Source organism: Rhinolophus hipposideros, assembly GCF_964194185.1.
Source record: "Rhinolophus hipposideros genome assembly, chromosome: 2".
Taxonomy (NCBI): Eukaryota; Metazoa; Chordata; class Mammalia; order Chiroptera; family Rhinolophidae; genus Rhinolophus; species Rhinolophus hipposideros.
The window spans coordinates 86,615,211-86,639,207 of record NC_138048.1 but is presented as its reverse complement, the minus strand read 5'-3'; the positions used below and the strand labels follow the sequence as shown (position 1 = coordinate 86,639,207).

Here is a 23,997-nt window from a genome sequence, read left to right as displayed (position 1 = left end):
TTATAGACAAGGGATGGGACTATTTCACCTAGGATTCTCACTCATTGGGTGCTCTCTTTGGTCACCCAGAATCTTTCCAGACAAGTGCCCAAAGTTTGGCTTGCTGAAGAAGACTCCCTGGGATTAGCCCATCCTGCCAGCCTTTCTACAAGAATCTAAACTAACAAGATGATAAAAATGGACACGATGCTCATTTATTTTAAGTTGTTTCACATTTTGAGTACTACAGATGAAAACTTCTTATGAACTTTCGGGAGAGTCAAATTCCAAAATCTGAAATACGAGTGACAACAATGTCTATTAACTTTAATATTGAAAAGATGTGAAATACTCAGGACATAATTGAGATCATACTCCTGGAGTGACTAACCGCAGATGAGACGGAACAAAAACAAAAACAAACACTAACAGGTATCTCTTTATTTTTCCACATGATTTTCATTTGCCTATTTGAAATTTAGCTTATATATTCACTAAATGGATGTATTAAAAATCAATAATAGGGTGGATACAATAATGATGACAAATAACTCAAATAATGTCATATTCTTATTCTTTCTGCTACCCTAGAAACCTTCCATGGTCCATAATTATGGTGTAAGAATTCAGAAATGAGTATCTGGCTCTAAAGATATTTGTGCACCCACAGGCTTTATGAACATCTATTCCCCTGTCTTCTTAAAAAGCTAAGTGTATAAAAAACTTGTAGAAAAACTGGCGTGTAATATAGCATTTCTTATCTGTCATCAGTAAACATTATAGGACACACCTTCGTAAACCCAGAGAGGTCAGAGACAAAGAGAGCAAAGGGAATGTTTATCAGATAAGGATGATTAGAGAAAGACTGGAGCCTTTTATTCTGGATTTAACAAAATTCTTTTAAAAATATTATAAAGTGCACAAGACTAGGGACTAAAGTTTCACATGGATGGGGGGTGGGGGGATAAGGGAAGTAAATATTAAAAAGTCAATACAGGAAAGCAGTTCCCTTGAGTATCCTTAACTTCTGGTAGCAAGAAACATTCTGAAGGATGGAAGAAGATGTTAGTGGCCTGGGAGTTTATAGGTTCTTGCAAGTGACAGGGCACAGATGGAAAACCAAGCTCTGTGTCGTCTGCCAAGGGGCAAGTACTCAATAGAGACATTACTCTGACCACAGAAACATGTAGCCTCTGTCATCTCACTACCTCTCCTACCATCCTCTCCTGACACCCTCCTAGATTTAAAGCTGAATAATTGAAAAGCAATGCTCAGTAAGCTTTCCAAAGCTCTCTACCTATTTCTCTGCAAGGACCTTGCTTTCTCTTCTTTCCCCTCCTGCACTTCTTTGTCCTGCTTCTCCCTTTTTCCTTCTCCCCTCTCTTACCCAGGTTGTCCCTGGTCTCTTGCTCTCCTCTCCTCACTCCAACCTTGGAGCACCAGGCTAGCTGTCTCCTATTCTGTGTCCTATACCCCTGCTGTGATTCTTAATGAAATAAATTTCAGGAAGTCTACTGATTGGATCCATGACAAGTGCATAATTTATAGGAGCAGCTGGGCCCTTCCCAGCACAGGAGAATCTGTTCATTCTTTCTCAGTATATTTCCTTTTCCACTTGCACTCCACCTCTGCCCTCTCACCTTCTCCTACCTCCTTAGAGGACATCAGCTGTGAATTCCTTAGATTCTTTCTTCTCCTCTTTCTCCTATTTTCTTCTTGGGGAATACAAGAGTCTCCTCACTTTTCTAAGGTATATTTCAGAAGTTATCACATCTTATTTATTATACTTAGAAGGCTCTTTCACATGATCCTCTTAACTTTTAAATCAGGGTCTCCTTATCTCTCTCCTGCAAAATCTCTAACAGTTATCCTGCCCATTGATACTCCCTTTGTTCACAATGCCACCCAAATTAGGTTTGGCATTTGTAGTATTGTGTTTCTTTAATCAAATTTCACATTTTTTAGTCTCAACTTTAAAGTTGAGAGATTTTATGTTTATCAGGTGTGGTTTTTTTTGTCCTTTTTATGTCTTTTGCCCTTAATTAAATATTTTCAGTGATCTTTCCATCCTCCATGATTTTTGGATTTTCTGTGACTTTAAGGAAGAAGTGATTTCTAAATATAGTTATGAGAATCTTTGTAAACACAAGACGGGCAGCCTTTTCATGAGTCTGAGGCTAAGCAGATCTGATTTCCCCATAATTGTGAGTCCTTCTCAGATCATATATAAATTGTTAGCTATTTTAAAAAGCATAAGTAGAGAAGTAGAACTTTTGGGAAGCTTCTGAAATATTCAATCAGTACCTTCAAGATCTGGCTCAAAATTTTCTGTTTATAGAAGGCTTATGGGATGACACTTTTTTTGCTCAATCTGTAGTGGTCACTAAAAGGTAATTTTCCTGTTAATGCCCTGTACTTGTGTGTATTTCATCATAGAATAGTGGTTAAATGTATGGGCTTTAGGAATAGATGGCTGTGTGATTATGAATGAGTTACTTAACCTCTCTGTGCCTTAGTTTCACCATTTATAAAATAGGAACAAAATTGTCAGCCATCATCATGGGATATTTTTAAGGATTAAAGATGCTAATCCTTGTTAGACAAGCACAGTGCTGCGTATATAGGAAATGCTTATTATTGCTGTTGTCATATATTATTATTATGGTTAGCTTAGCTATGTACTGTGTTTCCCTGAAAATAAGACCTAGCTGGACCACCAGCTCTAATGAGTCTTTTGGAGCAAAAATTAATATAAGACCCGGTCTTATTTTACTATAAGACCAGGTATAATATAATATGATATAATATAATATAATATAATATAATATAATATAATATAATATAATACCAGGTCTTATATTAATCTTTACTCCAAAAGACACATTAGAGCTGATTGTCCTGTTAGGTCTTATTTTCGGGGAAACATGGTATGTTCTTCGCATTTCAAATTAAATGGTAAAATTCGAAGTCAGGCATTTACATCATTAATCAAATACAAAACAAATTAACACAAAATGTTTGGCGAAAGGCACTTACATTTACAGAGCACATTCTTTTCATATCTTTAAGATACTTATAGTTGGTCTTCAAACAACAATAACTACTGACATGTTATTGTATCGTAGATGGTTTTATTTTTTCTGTCATTAAATCTAGTTCAATATTTTACAAATAGAAAATTATCAACAAACTAAAACTAAATACATGTACATTATTTCCACAAGGCACCATTTTGATTTAAAATATAACTTAACCATATTATAAATATGTAGTTAAATATGCTGAATGTAAAAGCAGTGTTTGCAATATTTACCTTTTTAACATCATTAAAAAGAAGTCTGTGGTGTACTCTGGACAACTATCTCCTCCCAATTCCTAGTAGTAAAGTGTTAAGTTTTCTGAAAGTACTTAATGTTATTTGGACTAAGTGTACATTTCAAAACACATTATGAGTTAATGCATTTGCAAAGGACTTCTGAGTGAGGTTCCATATTGCTTATCTTGCAAATGAAAAATGCAAAGGAGTGAGAAGTTAGGACCTATTGAGAACCAATGAAACCCTTAATGGTTTTCAATGCTTCCTTTTCCTCTTAATAGAGTATCAACCCAGTTAGTGTTATCCCAATCATATAAAAATGTTTCATGTTAAGGTTCAGAATTATAGAATCTCTTCATTGGGGGCTGGAGTGAAAAATGAAAGATAATCAAATCCAAGCCCCTCATTTTATAGATGAGAAAACTAAGGCCTGTAGCACTTATTTCAGTTAAGATGGTTTTCAAAAACATTCATGCCCTTTGAGTTATTCACTCTTAGTTTTATCATTTATTTTCATGCTCTTCAATTGACCACAATTCATAATACGAGTGTGCTCACCACATCTTGTGTTGGGATATGGTCCTTTCTGTATATGTTCTTCCGATGGAATTTTCCTTTGTGATTTGAAAGCCCGGAGCTCCTGGGGTTCCTCTGAGTATTTTTAAAGATAAAACCATCACATAACACCTAGGACCAGAAAGAAATCTTTCTGGTATATATTTCACAGATATTTTCTTTTTGGATTTTTTTCCCCTCTTAAGAGAAAAGCCTTTGTTACTATTTCACATAAAATATACTGTTAATTAGTAAATGTCAGGAAATGCTAGATTCCATTGCTGTGTGGGCCCATTCAAATATGTCTCTGAACAGCTAATAATTCATTTATTTTCCAGTTAAACTTAAGTACAATTTTGAAATGCATTCACACCATGAAATAGAAAGTTTTTCAAAAAATGTAGTATTTAAGAAAGTCCCAGCCTATGTTGTTAAGCTACTAACCAGAGATAATTGTGACTAATCACTTTACCGTACAGAAACAAGATTGGTAATAAAACCCAAAACCATACCTTCATCACTTTGGAGTTCTACGTAATTGTCTTTTACGTCTACCTGTAGAAAGCTGTATTCAAGTTATTTGCAAACAGTATAGTTTTGATTATTTTTTATTGCAGCCTCTAATCTTTAATTAAATGTACTAGACAAGAGCATTTGGGGAGCTTGTATTGTTGGTAGGTGGTAGGTATCACGTTAAATTGTGCTGAAGCAACCGGAAGTACCCACTAATAATATTTTTACGAGGCCCTTTTAGAAAGTCTCACGTTGATATTACCAATGACGTCGGTTTATTAGCTTGTGGTTAATTAAGAAAAACAATATTGAAATAAAAAAAGAAAAAGCAGACTAGAAGAGTCGAAAGCGACTCTCCCCACCCCCCTCCCAGCCCTCCCTCCTTGGAAAGCTCGAGTTCTCTTGGAGCAGCAGGTTCCTGCATGTGCCAGGAATCCGGTCTCGGTGCAGCGAGTCGCCCTGCAACGCCAGGGCGTTCCCAGCGGGGGACTGCTGGCTGCTAGCAACCTGCACACACCTAGCGTGGTCCTTGAGGGCCCTAGACACTTCTGCCTCGGAGGGGTCGGCGCTGGGCTTGCAGGCAGAAGGCTCCGAGCGGTCAGAACGGTTTCCTGTGTGTCAGCAACTTCACTTTGCAGAGATAGCTGGCGGAAGAGCGAAGGAGCGCCGGCGGGCCAATCGCTCCCCAGCAGCCAGCCCCGACCGGGCGCGCCCCTCGTCCTCGCCGCGGACTCCGGTAGCAGCGGCACGGCTGAAGCTGAGCGCGCCGGGCCACGGGGGAGACCAACTCCCCAATAGACGCCTCCGGCTCGGGACGAACGCTCGGGAGAGCGCCCGCGGGGGGCCGCGCGGGCTGGGTGGAGGCACGCCCCTCGCCTCCCGCGGAGCCCAAGCTCCGCCCACCCTCGCGGGGCGCCGGGCTCTCCAGCCTGACGCCTGCACTCGGGACCGTGCGGGGCCTGGAAAAGGGTCCCGGAGCAGGACTGACGGCGACGGAGACTCTCAACCCAGAAGCGCACGAGTGTGCGGCCACGCGCTCGGGTGGCTCCCCGAGGCTGAGCGCAGGGGGCGCGGAGGCAACGGCGCGGGCTCCAGACACAAACTGCTTGCTTGCAAGGTAGGGAAAAGAAAGATGCCCAAACGAAGTTGGTCTTTGGGGGAAGGAGGCTGGGGAGCCCCCTCCCCACGACGTAGCCCAGCATAGCCAGTTTGGCTGGACCTCCCTGAGCCCCCGGCTCGGACCCGCGCGGCCCCTCGGGAAAACGCAGTTGGAAAGTTGTCGGCGGCGTTGCCCTGCGCGCCCTGTTGTGTAACCTCGGCGCTGCCAGCCGGACCGGGAAGTTGCTGGCCCGTCCGCCAGCCCGGTTCGGTCCCGGCCCCGGGCGGATTTCATGGCCCGCGGCGAACGCGGGGCGGGAGCCGGCGTGGGCGAGCCCCCGCGCGCCCCCTCCCCCGGGGATCCCCTGCGCCCGCTCCCTTCCGCTCGCCGGCTGTTCCGATGCTCGCTGCGCCCCTCGCCGCCACCGCCCTCTCGCCGCCGCTTGCCCCTCGGAGCCGCCGCCTAAGTCCGGGAGGAGAGAATGACCGAGGCGCTGTGGTCTGCTGTCCCCAACGGGACGGACGCCGCCTTGCTGGCCAGCCCGGGATCTCCCTGGGGGAACAGCACGGCCGCCTCCACCGCCGCCGTGGTCGCCTCGTTCAAATGCTCGCTGACCAAGACGGGCTTCCAGTTCTACTACCTGCCGGTCGTCTACATCTTGGTGTTCATCATGGGCTTCCTGGGCAACAGCGTGGCCATCTGGATGTTCGTCTTCCACATGAAGCCGTGGAGCGGCATCTCCGTGTACATGTTCAACTTGGCCGTGGCCGACTTCTTGTACGTGCTGACTCTGCCCGCGCTCATCTTCTATTACTTCAATAAGACAGACTGGGTCTTTGGGGATGCCATGTGCAAGCTGCAGAGGTTCATCTTTCACGTGAACCTCTATGGCAGCATCTTGTTCCTAACCTGCATCAGCGCGCACCGCTACAGCGGCGTCGTGTACCCGCTCAAGTCCCTGGGCAGGCTCAAGAAGAAGAATGCCATCTACATCAGCGTGCTGGTGTGGCTCATCGTGGTGGCGGGGATCTCCCCCATCTTCTTCTACTCGGGCACTGGGGTCCGGAAAAATAACACCACCACCTGCTATGACACCACCTCGGACGAGTACCTGCGAAGTTATTTCATCTACAGCATGTGCACGACCGTGACCATGTTCTGTATCCCCTTGGTGCTGATTCTGGGCTGTTATGGATTAATTGTGAAGGCTTTGATTTACAAAGACCTGGACAACTCGCCTCTGAGGAGGAAATCAATTTACCTGGTGATTATTGTACTGACTGTTTTTGCTGTGTCTTACATCCCTTTCCATGTAATGAAAACAATGAATTTGAGGGCCCGGCTGGATTTTCAGACCCCAGAAATGTGTGCTTTCAATGACAGGGTTTATGCCACTTATCAGGTGACAAGAGGTCTAGCAAGTCTCAACAGTTGTGTGGACCCCATTCTCTATTTCTTGGCTGGAGATACATTCAGAAGGAGGCTCTCTCGAGCAACCAGAAAAGCTTCCAGAAGAAGTGAGGCAAATTTGCAATCCAAGAGTGAAGACATGACCCTCAATATTTTATCCGAGTTCAAGCAGAATGGAGATACAAGCTTGTGAAGACACAGGAATCCCCAAACACCCACTTTTGTAACATGGTAGGATGCTTAATAGAGCCAAGTGCTTGTTTTTTCCCCTATAAGTTTCTAAAAGTTTAGAGAAAAATCAAACCGAGAAATTAGTGAGTTTAAAAAAAACAAACAAAAAATAACTGGAAATGTCTACACCCACACGTAGCTTGTTTGGGTTTGGGTTTGCTTTCAAGGCCTCCCGCCCTTCTTTCTAACCTGAAGTATGTATAATAAAATACTACTATCCCAGTTAAATATTTACTTTCTCTTCTGCCTTTAAAATTTACAAGCTCCTCTGTTTAAAGTGCACTTGAGTACCGGAGCTGTTTTGATGGTAATAATTTCTTCAAGAAAACTGACCACCTGAAACTTGAGTTTGCAATTCATCTAGTCTTTAATGTTTTTAATGATACGTGATAGGAACAATTTGAAACACCACATTCTCAAAGTTAGAAGTAAGATGTAGCAAAATACTAAACTCAGTTCATTTCAGTATGAACAGATCTCAGCTGGGTGTCATTTTTGGTCCTATAACCATAGGTGGTAGCTAACTTTTGTTTCTTGGATACTTGAATAGAAAAGTAAAGCCAATGAATTTAAAAGCCTATAAAGTGATCATTTTCCAGTTATTTCTAGAAAACTGTTGAGTATATGTTGGGTCCTAAATGTTTGGTGATGGAAGCCTGCATCTATCATCTTGTAGGTAAATGCATTCAACATAATCAAAGTGTATGTACTTTCCTTGTAAACACCACAAACTCTGTTGGACTTCCTGTGATAAAGAACATTTACTTGCATCACTGCTGTGCAATGCCTTAGGAGTTTGTTTGTGTTCCAGTACACATGCTCACTCGCATCTGTAAAAACAATTTTAAAAATCACAGATAAGTTACAGACCAAAGTTGAATAACTGAGCAAGTTGAGGGCTGTAGGGCAGAAGGGTGTTGTCAGAGAGAGAGGTGGTGACAGTCATTCACAATGCATAGCTGCCAAGCACATTCTCAAATGTATGAGGCAAGTAGGGAGAAGACATCTTTACAATAAGGACGTAAAATCATGGTGAAATGTTGGGAAACATTAAATGCAATATGAAAAGAAGGCAGAATTTGTTTAGGTTGTGTTCATAGAATGAGAAGCTATAATCCTTTACTAAATCTTATATCCTCGTAGTTAAAGGGAAAACAAACAAACAAACAAAACACCTTGAAATAGATGAGAAAGGGAAATAAGGAGAAGTAAATTTAAGTACCTAAAGTACCATAGCAGTGAAAAGTAAGTGGCAGAAACTACAAATAGTTTAAGAGAATACCACTGGTCAGTGTTTTCTTTTATATTTTTTTCTGTCAGGGCAGTAATAAATCTGTAAAATACTTCAATAATTTTAATAATTATTTTCAATGAATATTGAATTGCTGCATTTCTGGCCCTTAAAATCTTTAAATTCTATATAATGTAGAATAATGAGGTGAGGTAACAATTTATAACTCCAAACACATAGATCCCCTGTCAAAGAAGTGTTTAATTGTGAAAACTAGCCCCAATAAAGCCAACATTAGCGTCTGCAACTGATGGTGGAGTAACTTGCTTGAAAGCTCTTTCGAAGTTAAATAATTTGGAGCCATGTCTTAAAGTTAAAACCTTGGCGCCCCGTGGGACATAGTGACAGGTTCAGTCAGAGGTTGATTTCAGTTCGTGCAATGCCTGGGTGGATTGCAGATTCATAAGAATCTTCTTAGAGTTACTTCAGTTTATCTGGTCTCAGGCAACTAAGACCAATGAAGAAAAGCTGTGTTTAGCTTCCTAAAGTTATTCCTTTTTACATGTTCAGTGTTAACACACAGAATTATAGAAGAAACCTTGTAGATGAGATGTCCTACCTATACTTCCCCATTTTGAGGAAACCTAAGGTTAGTTAGATTCTTACTCGGTTAGGGTCCTACAGCATTTTCTGTTGTGGATTCCTCAAAGAAATGTCTAAAATATGTCATTACTGTTTTGTCCCTGTCAAATGTCAGTGAGACAAAATTAATAGCACTCAATTGACCAAAATGGAAATTTCAAAGCCTGTACCATCCGTGAACTCAAAGGCTAATGGTACACATCTGTGTAGTATTGCCTCACCATTTACTTTAATTTTCTTCCATTTAGGTCTCAGGATGACCACCCTGGTTTCAAGTATGTGTTAAATACATTGTTGCAGCTTCCAGAGAACTTTCTTATGGAGAGGGGATCTAATGAAAGATAGACAGTGACTAGAAATGCCCCTTTACTTCTTGGCATGAGATGTTTTTGTGTGTGTGTGTGTTTTTTCCCCCACAGTGTTTCTTCTTTAGCTCTATACATCACATAGTAGACAATGATGACATGTAAATACATGTCAAATAGTAACAAGAATGATCTCACCAACTCCTTCCAGGCAAAAAGAGGTCTCTGGGAAGAGTCTGTACTAATAGTGAAAACATACAGAGCATCAAGATGAAGCAGTGATGTATTGGCTTAAAATCTGATTTGTGACGTGCGATATGAATACATATTTTAATAATAAAAGCGGAAATCTGTTTGCATTTTGATGAAAGAACTGCTAAAATTATAGAACTTGTCAGTTAACTGAATTTCACAATACAAAACTATTTGACTGCCAAGTTCAAGGTATTTTATGGCACACAAAATACATCTTTGACTCTTTGAACGTCAACGTGTTTGCACTGAAATGATAAGAAAACAACCCAAGAAGAGATACAGCATGAGTGTAGCGTTCAGAGTTAAAACCATGACATTACCACTCAGCCAGTTATGGAACTTTTAACCATCTCAACACCATTATTAGTGGATCAGAAAGGTTGGACGGCATCTGTCTGTTGGGGCTTTGGGGGAATGTGGAAACATTTAACCTCCAGACAGCCAGAGGTGTATAAAATCTGCTACCTGGACTCTTCAATTCCAGTCCTTGGCTAAAAGTTCTTACAAAGTTCACCGGTTGTGATGTGGACCTGCGCCCTGTACGTTTTCTCCATCTACTTGTGTAGTACACTAAACTGCATTTGGATACAAGAGACCTCAGTGCTTGTAGCAGCTGCAATTGGACTAGTGACAATAAAGATGTGTAACTAGTTAGAGATCGATTGAAGCTTTAACTTTGCTGGTCAAATTGTAGCTATCATAATAGTATTTATTAATGAAGCTTACAGTTCTTCAGTTGTACAGGTTGAAAGACTTTCTTGAAAGACGCAACACACTGATGTAAATTATATTTATTGCAATGTATAATATTAATGTCACACTGGTGTATTTTGCGTAATATATGGTACATAGATAAAGTGAGCTATTGTATATTATGATGCTTTTCAAATATCAGTATCGTGAAATGTGTAAGTCTTTACAGATTTTTTTTTTTTATCTAAAGTCTGAAAATCTGTTTTGTGATATAAGGGATTAATTTTCTCTAGAAATGCTTTTGCATGTTTGCCTTTTTGTTTAGGGTTCGTTCTATACAGACACAATTTGGTGTCAAACTATCGTAAGATTAATAGTAAATAGCATCTTAGCTAGACTGGATCTGTATTGTATACGTTTTTATCTAATAGAAAAGTTTATATTGTCCTTTCACGACATTTAGAACTGTGCCCCCAAATATAATCAGAGCTTCTATTTCCAGATGCAAAATGCTTGTCCTAAATTCACAGTAGATCTCTTAGGTTTTAGAAGTCTGGTGGGATGGGCATTATTGATGCAACATTAGAATTTAAGGAAAAACTTTAGGGAGATGGGGAAAGAGGCAGCTGGTGTAATCAGTTACTGTGCTCAGAATCTGCTTAAATGTTTGTGCTGTGTTTCTTCTTAAGGTGAAATAGTAAAACCTTAGGTTATTAGAGACGGAGTTTCTAAGTAACACACTACCAGCAAGTTTAACACTGCTATTAGTTCTAGTCCGTTTTATTTGTTCAGTGGATAACTTTAATTCCAAGTTTTATAGTGATAACTGTATTGTATTTGGCTGCTGAATTCTGTTACAATTTTTATTCTGTTGTACATTGTATTATACACATCGTTATAAATTAATATGAAGGGGAATATATGTGACATATAAAAATGTGTGAATTTGAATTCTGGTATGTTTTAGTGCTTTTGCAAAAATGTTTATTTTTATATTATCTGTGATTTTAATATAGATAATTGAACTAGGTTTCTTCGTGATTAATAGTGCCATTGAATAAGCGATATGGAAACAGTGTTACTTGACATTTTGAGCTTTCTCAGGTTTATCTAAATCAATGGTAGCTTAACAAATTCCAGACTAATTGTGCGCAGTTGTGTTTTTAATAAAAGGAATGTAGAGTTCCTATACATTTGCATGCAGGAGTGTACAATATCGCGTGTGTGTGTGTGTGTGTGTGTGTGTGTGTGTGTCTAAGGCATGACAACCAACTTTGCATCTGCTATTGATAATAACACCAGAACCTTGATATAATCAAGGCCAAGAGAATTGTATCTACCACAAACAATTAAAACGGAAAAAGTCTCAATAAAATTATGAAATGTGGTCTGATGCTTCTATCTTATTACACTGTTAATACTCACAGGTGTCCCCAAATTTTGACACATACTATTATACCACCTGGCAAATGCTGTGGAATGTACAGAATTCATGTCATGTCCTAAGGTGTAGCCTGGATTGTTAAGAGCGAAGAGTTCAAGAACGAATCCTGGTGCAAAATAATTGATAATGTTATCGTTATTTGATATTATTAATAGATATGTGACCTACTTCTGTGAAGAAAATGTGAAATGCAACCTTAGTACGTGTTTCCCGGTACTAGTGTTTTATGTTTAAAATCTTAGCTGGAATCTTTTCTCTAATTTGTAATCCATGCAGGTAATGATACTAACAATCCTTTGTGGTTTCTGTTTATCTGTTAGCCTCCATTGCCTGTTTCTCTCAAGTTTATTAGAAAGTACATATCTAGTTCCATGCAGTGAAAAAGTGTATAATGGAATGAAAGCATTCTTGAAGCATTACCGTTTTTTCCTCAGTGTTAGAAGTGCACAGTGGTTTTGGGTTTTCTGTTTGTCAGCTGAGACAGGTGCCCTGTCACAGAATTCTGTGGGTAGAAAAGTGCAAATCTCTTGCAGCGCTTAAAATATGTCTCACTCCGTTTTAATTTGTTGTATTGCCCAGACTTCACTGCTTGGGAATCATCACTTATTAATATAGGCTTTGGTAGAGTTTTATGGGTGTGTGTGTATGTATGTGTGTGTTTGTGTATGTTCATTTAGCACATACATAGAAATTATACAGATAATTATCTTTCTGATTTAAGAAGAATTTACCATAAAGCTTTGAGAAACTTTTTTATTTTCAAATCATTTTGGGATTGGAGCCAGAGAAACTTCTCTCTCCACAAGTAAATGTACTGCAATTAAATTCTCTTTTGCTTTAGTGGGCTGGAAAGTTTATACTCTCTTTTCAGGAGGTTTAGAATTTTGCCCCCAAATCTGATCAGAGTTTCTATTTCCGAATGCAAAAAGCTTGTCCTAAATTCAAAGTAGATGTATTATGGTTTAGAAGTCTGATGGGATGGGGCATTAAAGACAAAACAGATGTCACTAGAAATCCATGTTGAAACTAGAAATCCATGTTGATTTAACCCTCCAAGGTTATATTGCTTTAGGGTAGACCCTGGGGACTGACATTCCCAGGTTCCATGGTTGCTGGGACCTGTGGTGTGGCTGGACTGAGTCCCCTGGGCTGAGCCTCAGACAGCGCCGCAGCACCTTGGAAACACGTCCATAAAGGGTTAGGGGGACGCAAGGCATCTGGGGGCAGTTAGTACTGCACAGAGGGGGAAAAAAAACATGCTGCCTTTTCTGATTACCTGATGAGGAGAAATCAGCTGTGTGGAGGTAGAAAATCCTTGATGATGGATTTAAACAAAAACAGGCCTTGGAGATGATCCAATCCCACCACCTCGGTGTGCTTGTGAGAGCCAAGTATTCACACACAAGTGGAGCTAGCGACAGACTCAGGGCTCTCGTTCCTGTGAAAGTATTTCTCCCACATCCCAAGGCTCTTCACACTGTGGTTCTTGACGCATTCGTGGGTCAGGAAATCAGTACAGTAGGTTATGATCAGCACTTACTAATAAAACAAATAGAACAGATCAGAGTCCATAACTCAGTGAGTAAGTGTGGTAATTTTAATTTCAGACACACACACACACACACACACATACACACACACTCACATATGCAACACAACACATATTTATTTACTTGTAACTTGGTTCACAGGGGACTTTAGATTTCTTACTGAGGTCCTGGTCAAAAACATTCCAAAACCACTACTCAGTAAAAGGTGTCATAGAGTTATAGGAACTGAGGATGAGAAATTGTTTCCTAAAACTATTTTTAAATAAACACAAACATACTCAGTTGTTAATTATGTTACACGTCCTCTCTCTTTTTTTTTTCTTCTGAAAACTACATTCAGAATTCACAGTCATTTTAAAGCAATATTTAGCCTACATCTAAGGATGGCTATTTGCAGTTAAAGATAGTATAAGTGAAACTCAGATTTATGTAAACTTTTACAGCATAACTCTTCATACTATTCTCTCTACTCTGAACAGTTAACAGCAAAACAGCAAATGTCCACCATGTTTAAGAGCATCAGCTTTGCAGTCCAAACACCTTACATTTGAACCCATCTCTGCTACTTACTACTTGTGTCCCTTGGCCAATGACATAAGGCCTCTTGACTGTGTATTCCTCAACTATAAAATGGGCATAATAATTTTCAGCACATAGGATTTGGGGAGAATTAAATGAAATAAAATATGAAAAACACCTACCACGTAACACATAACAAATGATAGATATATCATTCTTGAGGCTGCTGAGGATTTTGCCACGTCATGGGCTGCTTCGTTGTTGTTTCTGTTTCTAGTATTAATATTTCTCTGGTCTTTCATGTCGTAGAAGCTTTGGGGTCTCCTAGAAATTCACATTGTGGGGTTTGGAGGGGGTCTCCTAGAAATTCTTGTGGGATTGAATGCATTTAACATTGTTCTTTTGGACACTCCATTGAATATCGGAGGTCAGATAATAAGCAAGTATTCAACTTTTTGATGCTTTTCATTGTGATAATCCCTGAGTGGGACAAAAGACATATAAGGCGAAGTGCATATGGCTAAAAATACATCAACAAGAAGAGTCTGCTGTCCTCCTTAGCTGGAACCTCACCTCTCCGGCTCATGGTCTATTTTCAATCACCACAGTCCAGAGTGTGGTCTTCAGTTTTACAGATGCAGAAACTTGATCTCGCCACAGTTCACCTAGAGTTCAGCAATGCAGGGGCACTGACTCACACCCAGCAGACTGACGAGAGATCCACTTACCAATTAAAATGCCACCGTGTGAGTATACAACAAGTATATCCCAGCCACGATAACAGACATCTGCCTTTTCGTGCAATCTAATTATGGATCAGAAAGTTGCCTGCAGGTTTTAAAATAAAGACAAAGAGAGGAGGTACTCTTAAAAAGCGTTTCCAGTAAGGCAGAGGAGCTGAAAGAATTGCCTATCCCTGGAGATATTGGTCATGATAATCAGCATCTATCCCGTACATGAAAAAATTCTGCCTGCCTGGGACAGCTTAGCAACTCAGAGTTTGAAATGCTCACATTTGCTTATTTTCAATCAGTCCCACCATTATTACTTCTTTGCTTACAAATTGTAGTAATGTCTCCCGATGGTGGGTGTAGCAAGAGGGTGGTGGTAGAGAAGGCGGCAATGCTTGCTGAGTTGGAGATACTTAAAAGACACCCAGTTAGAAAGGGTACAGTGTGGCACTACAAATGCTCTTCCAGAGTTCAGGACAGAGTTATAGCAAGACATAGAGGTTTGGGAATTGTTCATGTACAAATGATAGCTGGGGGTATGGGGTGAACCATAGGCAACACCAGCCTTGGGGTGGACAAAGAATACTGAGCAGGAAGAACGGAAGTCATACGATTCTGGACCGCCTCCTGAGGAAGCCAGTCTCCGAAGAGAGTTTTAGGGAAGGGGTACATCTGTGTCACTCGTTTCAGAAAGGAACATAAAGGGTCTATCGGATTTAGAAATGAGAAAGTATTGGTGTTTCATTGAGATCACTTTTACACCATAAAATTGGTAACGGTTACTGATCACAGAAGAAGTGTTTTGTTGATATTGAGGAAAATAGACTAGTAGTTTGAAGAGAAAACAGAGATTAGAGAGAGCGAAAAGTTTAAAGAGATATTTTGATAATGTCAGAGGAAACGAGGTCCATGGGGAAATTGGAGTAGATGAATGACATCAACAGGACAAATGAGAAGGGATAGTGTAGAGAAGGAGCTGCTGTGGTTATTGAAGCTAAGCAGCAGGAGGGCCATCAAAGTAGAAGAAAGCCATAATTGTGAGTCTAGGACATTATAAAGGTCACTGAGTAACCAGAAGACTATGAGTTGTGGAGGAAACTGATTTGAAGGTTGGTGGATGAGAGTTCTGGGTAATGGGACAGCTAGCAAGAATTAGTTTGCATGATTCTCAAGAGCAATTTACGTGGCAGGAGGAGAATAATGTCAAAAGCCGTGGAGAGCGGAGAAAATGCCTATCCCTTTTCTGGTGTGTTAGGGTAGCCCAATAGAAGAAATGGCCTCTACTGGGAAAAAAGAGTGAGCAAAATATTTTACTGGGGTATTGTTAGCAGTGTTTGGTTAAAGAAGGTTGAGGGTGCAGAAGTTTCATTTGGAAAGAGTTGTATCTCCAGAATACATAGCTAAAAGGGTAAGAAGCATGGTCAAGAGAGGGTAGAATATTCTGGAGGAAGAAGGGAAGGTATTCCAAGCTTGCTTTTTTATGGGGGTGAGGTGTGAAAACAAATGAGCAAAGATAGCAGATTGGAAAAAGGGTGGACTTGGGTAGAAGAAAGGGAGAAAACAGATTCACTGTGGCTAAGTGGGTGATAAAAATTAAGGTTAACTAGGCAGAATAAAACCACACTGGAAAAATAAGCGAAGAGGTTTGAATTCATGAAAAGTTTGAAGTAGGGAAAATAACATTTGGAGAATCTGGCAAGGGGGACAAAGAGAACTACTAAGAAATTGTTGCTCTCAACAAGATATTCAGAGAAGGGTGGTGGTGGGAAACTTAGGAGGCAGACCATGAAATATTTTGTAGGAAGGGAGGATCAGTTGAGAAGTCTGACGATGGAGAAGAGAAAAAAAGGTCAGAGATGACTGAGGTTACATCTGGAAAATTCAGAACAAGAGTCGTGAATCTGACAGAAATAGAATGTTGGAAAGGGAAGCAGGAGAGTACAAAAGAGAGAAAAAGGTGTAAGACTCAAAGGCTCCTGTGTAAAAAGTATCACTCCATTTGTTTTACTGTACTTCAGCTTAGTTTTTATGCCACTCTTCTGCTGATGACACAGAAATTTAATTTCACTTTGTTCATTTCCCCTGCCATTGTCATTGGAGTTGTGACTTAAATTTGTAAGGGAGTGAAGTTGAAAGAAGGGTTTGTCATTTCTCAAACACGTAGACACAGGGAACTCAGGCGGCAGCCTGTGACTACGCCATGCACTGCTTAGTCACCCCTTGTTTTCATTCCCAAGAGCCCTTCATTTCTGGTTCTCTGAGCAGATACTCTGCCCTTCTTGGGATAACTGCATCTTATTACTGGGGAATGGGGCAAGCGCGGGGCATCTAGTGAGCTCTCCCAGGCCATTCCCTTATATATACCACAAAGCTACCTATTTGTATTCAATGTTTATTCATCTTCCCAGAAAATTTTAAAAAGAAAGAATCTTGGAATATCAAAAAAGAAGGACACAGTAAATCAAAATATGGGTAAAGAGAATAGATTTTCCTTCTTCTGAGTTTTCTAAAGTATGATGCTTGAAGCAAAAATTGTAATACTGTTTCATTTGGTTTAAAATGTATTTAGAGAAAATATTTAAGATGATCATTTTATAAATGGGGGAGAGTAAAGAGACATAAAGGGAGGAAAGGTTTCTGTGCTTCACTTGAACTGATAAAATGATGAAAACAGTAAATGGGGAAAGTTATGTCCATATAACCTAATAGCTACAGCTATAACTGTAAAAGTTATACAAAAAGCTACTCTCAAAAACAATATAGGCAACACAAAATGGAATTCTAAATAAATTGACGAAACCCCCAGAAAGGCAAGAAAAATCAGAGAAACAAGCAAACAAAAACAGAAATAATACACAGAAAAAAAACAAAAACAAAAGAGATAAACTTAAACATTAAATATAAATGGGTCCAAATATACGAAGTAAAACTCACAGATTGGCAGACTGGATTTTTTTTTTTAATATTTAAATTTATTTATTGGGGTGACAATTGTTAATGAGATTACATAATTTCAGGTGTACAATTCTGTATTACATCAACTATAAATCCCATTGTGTGTTCACCACCCAGAGTCAGTTCTCCTTCCATCTCCATATATTTGATCCCCCTTACCCTCATCTCCCTCCCCCCACCCCCTTTACCCTCTGGTAACCACTAAACTATTGTCTGTGTCTATGAGTTTTTGTTTCTCATTTGTTTGTCTTGTTTTTGGTTTATATACCACATATTAGTGAAAAAATAGGGTTCTCTGCTTTTTCTGTCTGACTTATTTCGCTTAGCATTATACTCTCAAGATCCATCCATGTTGTCACAAATGTTCCTATATCATCTTTCCTTAACGCCGAATAGTATTCCATTGTGTATATATACCACAACTTCTTTATCCATTCGTCTATCGAAGGACATTTTGGTTGTTTCCATGTCTTGGCCACCGTAAACAAAGCTGCAATGAACATTGGAGTACACGTGTCTCTATAGAGAAATGCTTTCAAATTTTTTGGGTAGATACCCAGGAGAGCGATTGCTGGGTCATATGGTAATTCTATTCGTAATTTCTTGAGGAACCTCCACACTGCCTTCCATAGCGGCTGCACCAGGGCAGACTGGATTTAAAAAACATGATCGAACTTTATTCCGTCTGTAAGAAACTCACTGCAAATACAGAAGAAGACGGACGAGCTATTTGGTTGGTGCAAAAGTAATTACAGTTTAAAAGGCTAAAAATAATTGCAAAAACCTCAATTACTTTTGCACAAACCTAATAAAAGAAAAAGAAAACAAAACAATGGAAAAGAAGGAAATAATAAAGATAAGAAACAAATTAAAGAATTTAAAACAAAATCAATAGAAAAAGTTAATGAAACAAAGAGGTCTTTCAAAGATCAATAAAAGTGACAAACTTCTTTGTCAGCAAGACTGACAAAAAAATACCAATTATCAATATGATGAATGAAATGCAATACAACTAAAGACTTGCAGACATAAAACATAAATAAATAAATAAAATAGTATTGGAATACCACAAACAAAAATTGATATTTTAGATGAAATCCTTCCAAAAATACAAATTTTTCACAACTCACTCAGTATGAAATATATAATTTGAATAGCCTATAAGTATTCATGAAAGTGAATCTATAACTTAAAATCCCCCCAAAAAGAAATCTTCAAGCCTAGTAGGTTTCACTGGAAATACAACCAAATGCTTAAAGACACAACAATCTCATACAATGTCTTCAGAAAATAGAAGAGGGAACAGTTACCAGTTTATTATATGAAACTAGTATTATCCTGATACCAAAACCAAACAGTACAAAAAAAGGAAAAATAAACTATACACTGATATCTCTGATGTTAAAAATCTTTAACAAAATATTAGCAAATAGAATACAAGAATGTATGAAAAGCAGGATCATGACCACGTGGGACTTGGGATACAAGGCTGATTTAGTGTTTAAAAATCCATCTATATAATCATTATACTAACAGATGAAAACAGAAAAATCACATGATCATATCATTGATGAAGAAACAGTATTTGACAAAATACATTTATTCATGATAAAAATTCTCAGAAAAATAAAAATGGGAATTTTCTCAGCCTGACAAAGAGCATCTATAAAACACACACACACACACACACACACACACACACACACACACAAAACTACAGATAACATTATACTTAATGGTGAAAGACTGAATGCTTTTCCCCTAAGATTGGGAACAATGCAAAGATGTCTGCTCTTACCACTCTTATTCAACATAGTGCTCGAAATTCTAGTCAGTATAAGACAAGAAAGCAAATAAAAGACATAGACATTGGAAAGGAAGTAACAAAACTGCCTCCCTGTTTGTAGATGATATGATTGCCCATCTTGTAGAAAAGTGTAATGTCTGAAACAAAAGTCCTGAAATTACAAAGTGAGTTCAGCAAGGTCACAGGATGTGAGGTATACATACAAATATCAATTGTATTTCTACAAATTAACAATGAACATGTCCGTGCTGACATTAAAAATACAATATTATTTACAATAATTCAGAAAATGAAATAAAATCTATGAAAACATATACAGGACTTGTATGCTCAAAAACCACACAAGTTAACAAAAGAAACCAAATTGCTAAATAAGAGACATAACGTGTTACTGGATTAGAAAACTCAATATAGTAAAGATGTCAATATTCCCGAAACTGATATATAGGTTTAATACAATTTCTATCAAAATTCTAGTAAGGCTTTTTGTAGATATAGACAAGATTATTCTAAAATATATGTAGAAAAGCAAAGAAACTAGAATAGCTAAAACAATTATGAGAAAGAATAACAAAGTAGAAGGAATCAAGACTACTTGATTTCAAGACATTATATATGTTAATGAATACTGTGCGGTGTTGGATGACAGATAGACACATAGGTAAATTGAACGGATTAGAGAACCCTGAAATAGAGCCACAAAAAAATGTCCAACTGATTTTTGATAAAGGTACAAAAAAATTAAATGGAGGAAATGGAGCTAAAGCAACTGAACATCATCTATGGCTGAAAAAAAGGAAGGTAGGAAGGAAGGAAGGAAGGAAGGAAGGAAGGAGGGAGGGAGGGAGGGAGGGAGGGAGGGAGGGAGGGAGGGAGGGAGGGAGGAAAGAAAGAATGAAGGGAGGGAGGGAGGAAGGAAAGAAGAGAGGAAAGAGGAGAAAGAGAGAAAGGAAGAGAAGGAGGAAAGAAGGAAGGGAGAAAAGGAAGATGGGAAGAAGAGAGTAAGTAAGCAAAGTAGGAAGGGAGGAAGATCACCCTACACCTCATACCTTATAGAAAAGTTAAATCAAAATGGAGCATGAGCTTAAATGTGACACATTCAACTATGAAACTTTAGAAAAATCACAGGAGGAAATCTTCAAGGTCTAGGACTAGGAAAAGAATTCTAGGCAACACCAAAAGCATGATCCATTAAGGAAAAATTAATAAATTGGATTTCACCAATCTTAAAATATTTTCTCTGTAAAAGACCCTGTTAAAAGGATTAAAAGACACACTGGGGAGAAAATATTTGCAAACTTCGTATCTGACAAAGATCTAATATCTAGAATATATTTTTTAAAAACCCAACAGTAAAAACACAAATAATCCAAGCAGAAACTGGGCAAAAAGCATAAGGATAAACAGATGACAAATAAGCACAACGAAAGATGTTCAATATCACTAACCATTAGAGAAGTGCAAGTTAAAACCACAATGAAATCACTACACACTTATCAAAATGGCTAAAATTTAAAAATATGACAACACCAAATTCTAGTGAGGATGTGGTGAAACTGGAAAACTCATATTAATGGTGGGAATGTAAAATGGTACAGGCTGTCTAGAAACAGTTTGGCTGTTACTTTTTAAAACTAAACATGCAACTGCAATATGATCCAGAAATTGTCCTCTGGACATTTATTCCAGAGAAATTAATACCTATATTCACACCAAAACCTGTACAAAAATATTACATAAGCTTTGTTCATAATAGACTAACATTGGAAACAACCCAGATATCTTTCAGTGGGTAATTAAACAAATTGTATTTTGTTTAATTTTGTTTTGGGTAATTAAACAAATTAAACTAGTTGTATTCCAACAACTAGTTTATGGAATACTACTGAGCAATAGAAAGGCACAAACTATTAATGTAGCCAATGACCTGAATGAATCTCCAGAGAGATTATGCTGAGTTAAAAAAAACATACATCTCAAGGATACTGCTATATTATTCCATTTACATAAGATTCTTGGGATGAGAAAATTTTAGAAAAAGAGAGCAGATTAGCCATTGCCAGGGATTAAGGAAAGGGTGTGAGAGGGTGGGGAGTGGATGTAACTGTACAATGGTAACGTGGGGATTCTTGTGGTGATGGAAATGTTCTGTATTTTGACTGTAGTTTTGTAGCTCTACTTTAGTTACTTGTAGCTCTACTATAGTCTTGCAAGATGTTACTCTTAGGGGAAGCTGGGTGAAAGGTACATGGGATCTCTCTGTATTACTTCTTAATACTGCATGTGAATCTATAATTATCTCAAAATGAAAAGTTAGATGAAAAAATAATGAGAGAGGAAGAGAGAACTGAAGTATCCAAAGCTGGAAATAATTCAAATGTCCATCAACAGATGAATGACAAAATGTGTTAGATCCTAACAAAGGAATGCCATCTAGCAACAAAAAAGGAACACTCTATTAATATACACACCATGAATAAATTTCAAAAATGCTACTAAGAAAAAGAAGCCAGACACAATAATACATTCTACATTATTTGTATGAGATTCTGGGACAGATAAAACTAACATATAGTGACACAGAGGAGAGATTAGTAATTGCCCAGGGCCAGACTGTGTGGGGATGAAAATGACTGAAAAGCTGCTTTAGGGAATTCTTGGGGTGATGGATGTGTTTCATATCGTGACTGAGGTGATATAGGTATCTATATTTGTCAGTACTCATTAAACTATACACAGAAGTGCATTTTATTGGATTTTTATTGTATGTATATTATTCCTCAATATAATTCATTTTAAAGAGGAAGATAGAGTGCAATTGAGAAATCAGAGTTGATACTGTTTTTGTAGTTGTTGTTTTTTGTTTGTCTGTTTGTTTTGGTTAGAAACTTTAGCAAGCAAGGAAAAAATATATCGGGAATCCCTTTGACACAGAGTGGCAAGACTCATCATAGGAAAGGCTTTCAAAAGACACAAAAGATTTGTTAGTAATGAGAAAGTCATAAGAAACATATGAGAAGGAAGGAGTCCCTAAGGAGATTTGTGCAAATGAGAAGATGGAGGTAAGATCTTGTAAACACCCAAATCTCAAGGGCTGGTGGAGAGAGGCCCATCTATTCCTAACAGCTTGGCCTATTTACCTTGTGGTGGTTGGTAGACTGAGAGGCTGAGGGTGAAACAGTTGCCTGTGGTGAGGAAGAGGAAGATGTATGGAGGACAGGGCAAGCAGGAGATCCAGCGAGGTTGATGTTCATAAATGCAGGCAAATTACTTGTGAGGTGGCTAGGTTTTAACTCATGAGGGCAGACAGCCAGGGGCAGAGCTGGGATGGCCAAGTCGATCATGCAACCAGGCTGATAGGTCAATAGGAAGGCGGAGAGAGGGAGCTAGCCAGTAGTGTGGCTAAGGCCCAGACTTAGGCATCACACTAAAGGAGAAGTCTGGCTCATGAGACACAAACTTCACCAAATCAGGAGAGAACTAGGGAAGAACAGGAAAAGGCGGGTTTTAACAGCATCCAAGGTGCCATATTCTGCCACAAAGCTCAGTCATGACACTGATTCAGATTCAGTGCTGAGACTGAATCTGGTTCCTTTTGAGAGTCAAGCATCAACCTCTCCCCTAGCTTTACCAGTTGATTTGTGAGCCAACATCTATTCGTTCATAACTGAGTCTCCAGATCCTAGAATGTCATTATAGGACAGGATTCTGCTCATCAAACACCTGAAATGTGCAAGGAAAAGCCAGACATTGCATGTGCAATGAAAGTCTCTTCTCCAATTTTCCCTGGTCTCCCTCTGCCAGGCCAAAAGGAAGGGGAGTAATTGGGTGACAGTGCAGACATTCAAATATAGAGAAACCCAGTCACCAGATGTGCAGTACAAGATGGAAACTGTCTAATAAATGAGGTGGGTATAAAGGAAATCACAGCATAAAGTCAGGGCAAGTCTTGTTATATGAATGCTTACAAATTAGGGGCCTCTATTCCATTATGTGTAAGAGTGAGACTCAATTGGATTCAAATCCCAGCATAGACAATTATCAATCATGAGAAATTTGGCAAGATACTTACCCTTTCTGAGCCTCACTTTTTTCCCAACAAAATAGGATGGATAATATTTACCATATTGAGTTCTTGTGAGGTAAATGAGATTATCTGTATGAAACTCTTTATGCAACTGCCTGGAACTTAGTAAGTGTTCCATGAAGGGTGAATGCTGGAGTGTGAGGCTGGGAACCGAAGAAGTAGCATTGGTCAGAGGCTGCCTGAAGATGTCCATGGAATCAGCTATAGAAAGAGGATAACATGAGAGGCTCGGTGTCAAACTAAAAGGACTCAGTTGAGGAAACCAGGACAGGATACCCAGAGAAGCAACGAAGAGAGAAATATGTGTCTAAGAAACTCAGATGGAAGTAATGATCAGCAGGGGTAAATCATTAAAGAGAAGGAGCATGGAAAGAAGATAAGTGGTAGACAAGCAATAAGGAGGTGATTCGAGTGGAGGAAAACCCAGAGGGCAGAGGGTCGAGAAGGAAGTGTTAGGAACACTGCGTTCTCAAGGACAGATTAAGAGAAGCAGTTGTTCTGAAAGTTTGAATAGCAAAATGTATTGATTCTGAAATGCGATGTTGTTGAATGTCTTTGTTTATGTTGTTGTTTTGTTCAACTCTCGAATTCTAAAAGAACAAGCAGACCCCAGTTGCCAGGATGTATTACTCCTGTTGCTTCCAAATCCGATTCTGGCAAGCGCAGCCATTTCCC

The 23,997-nt window shown here is 39.1% G+C and overlaps 2 protein-coding genes across 2 annotated transcripts in view; both read left to right on the top strand.

Moving 5' to 3' along the window:
* Positions 1–1,031: 1,031 nt before the first annotated feature.
* Positions 1,032–23,997, top strand: part of LOC308510241 (uncharacterized protein) — a gene marked incomplete at its 5' end in the record, with an annotated part of 153,143 nt that continues 130,177 nt past the window's right edge. The window contains 2 exons of the mRNA XM_081079372.1: positions 1,032–1,124; positions 4,737–5,480. Coding sequence (XP_080935498.1) covers positions 1,032–1,124; positions 4,737–5,480 — 837 coding nt within the window. The remainder of the gene's footprint in view (positions 1,125–4,736; positions 5,481–23,997) is intronic.
* On the top strand, positions 5,090–11,612 carry P2RY1 (purinergic receptor P2Y1). The gene is made up of 2 exons (XM_081025205.1): positions 5,090–7,103; positions 9,225–11,612. The coding sequence occupies exon 1, from the start codon at positions 5,944–5,946 to the stop codon at positions 7,063–7,065; it is 1,122 nt and encodes a 373-aa protein (XP_080881331.1). The 5' UTR covers positions 5,090–5,943; the 3' UTR covers positions 7,066–7,103; positions 9,225–11,612.

Bases quoted from the DNA above. Each gene is read 5' to 3' on its own strand.
- P2RY1 (XM_081025205.1), top strand. From the start codon at position 5,944: ATGACCGAGGCGCTGTGGTCTGCTGTCCCCAACGGGACGGACGCCGCC.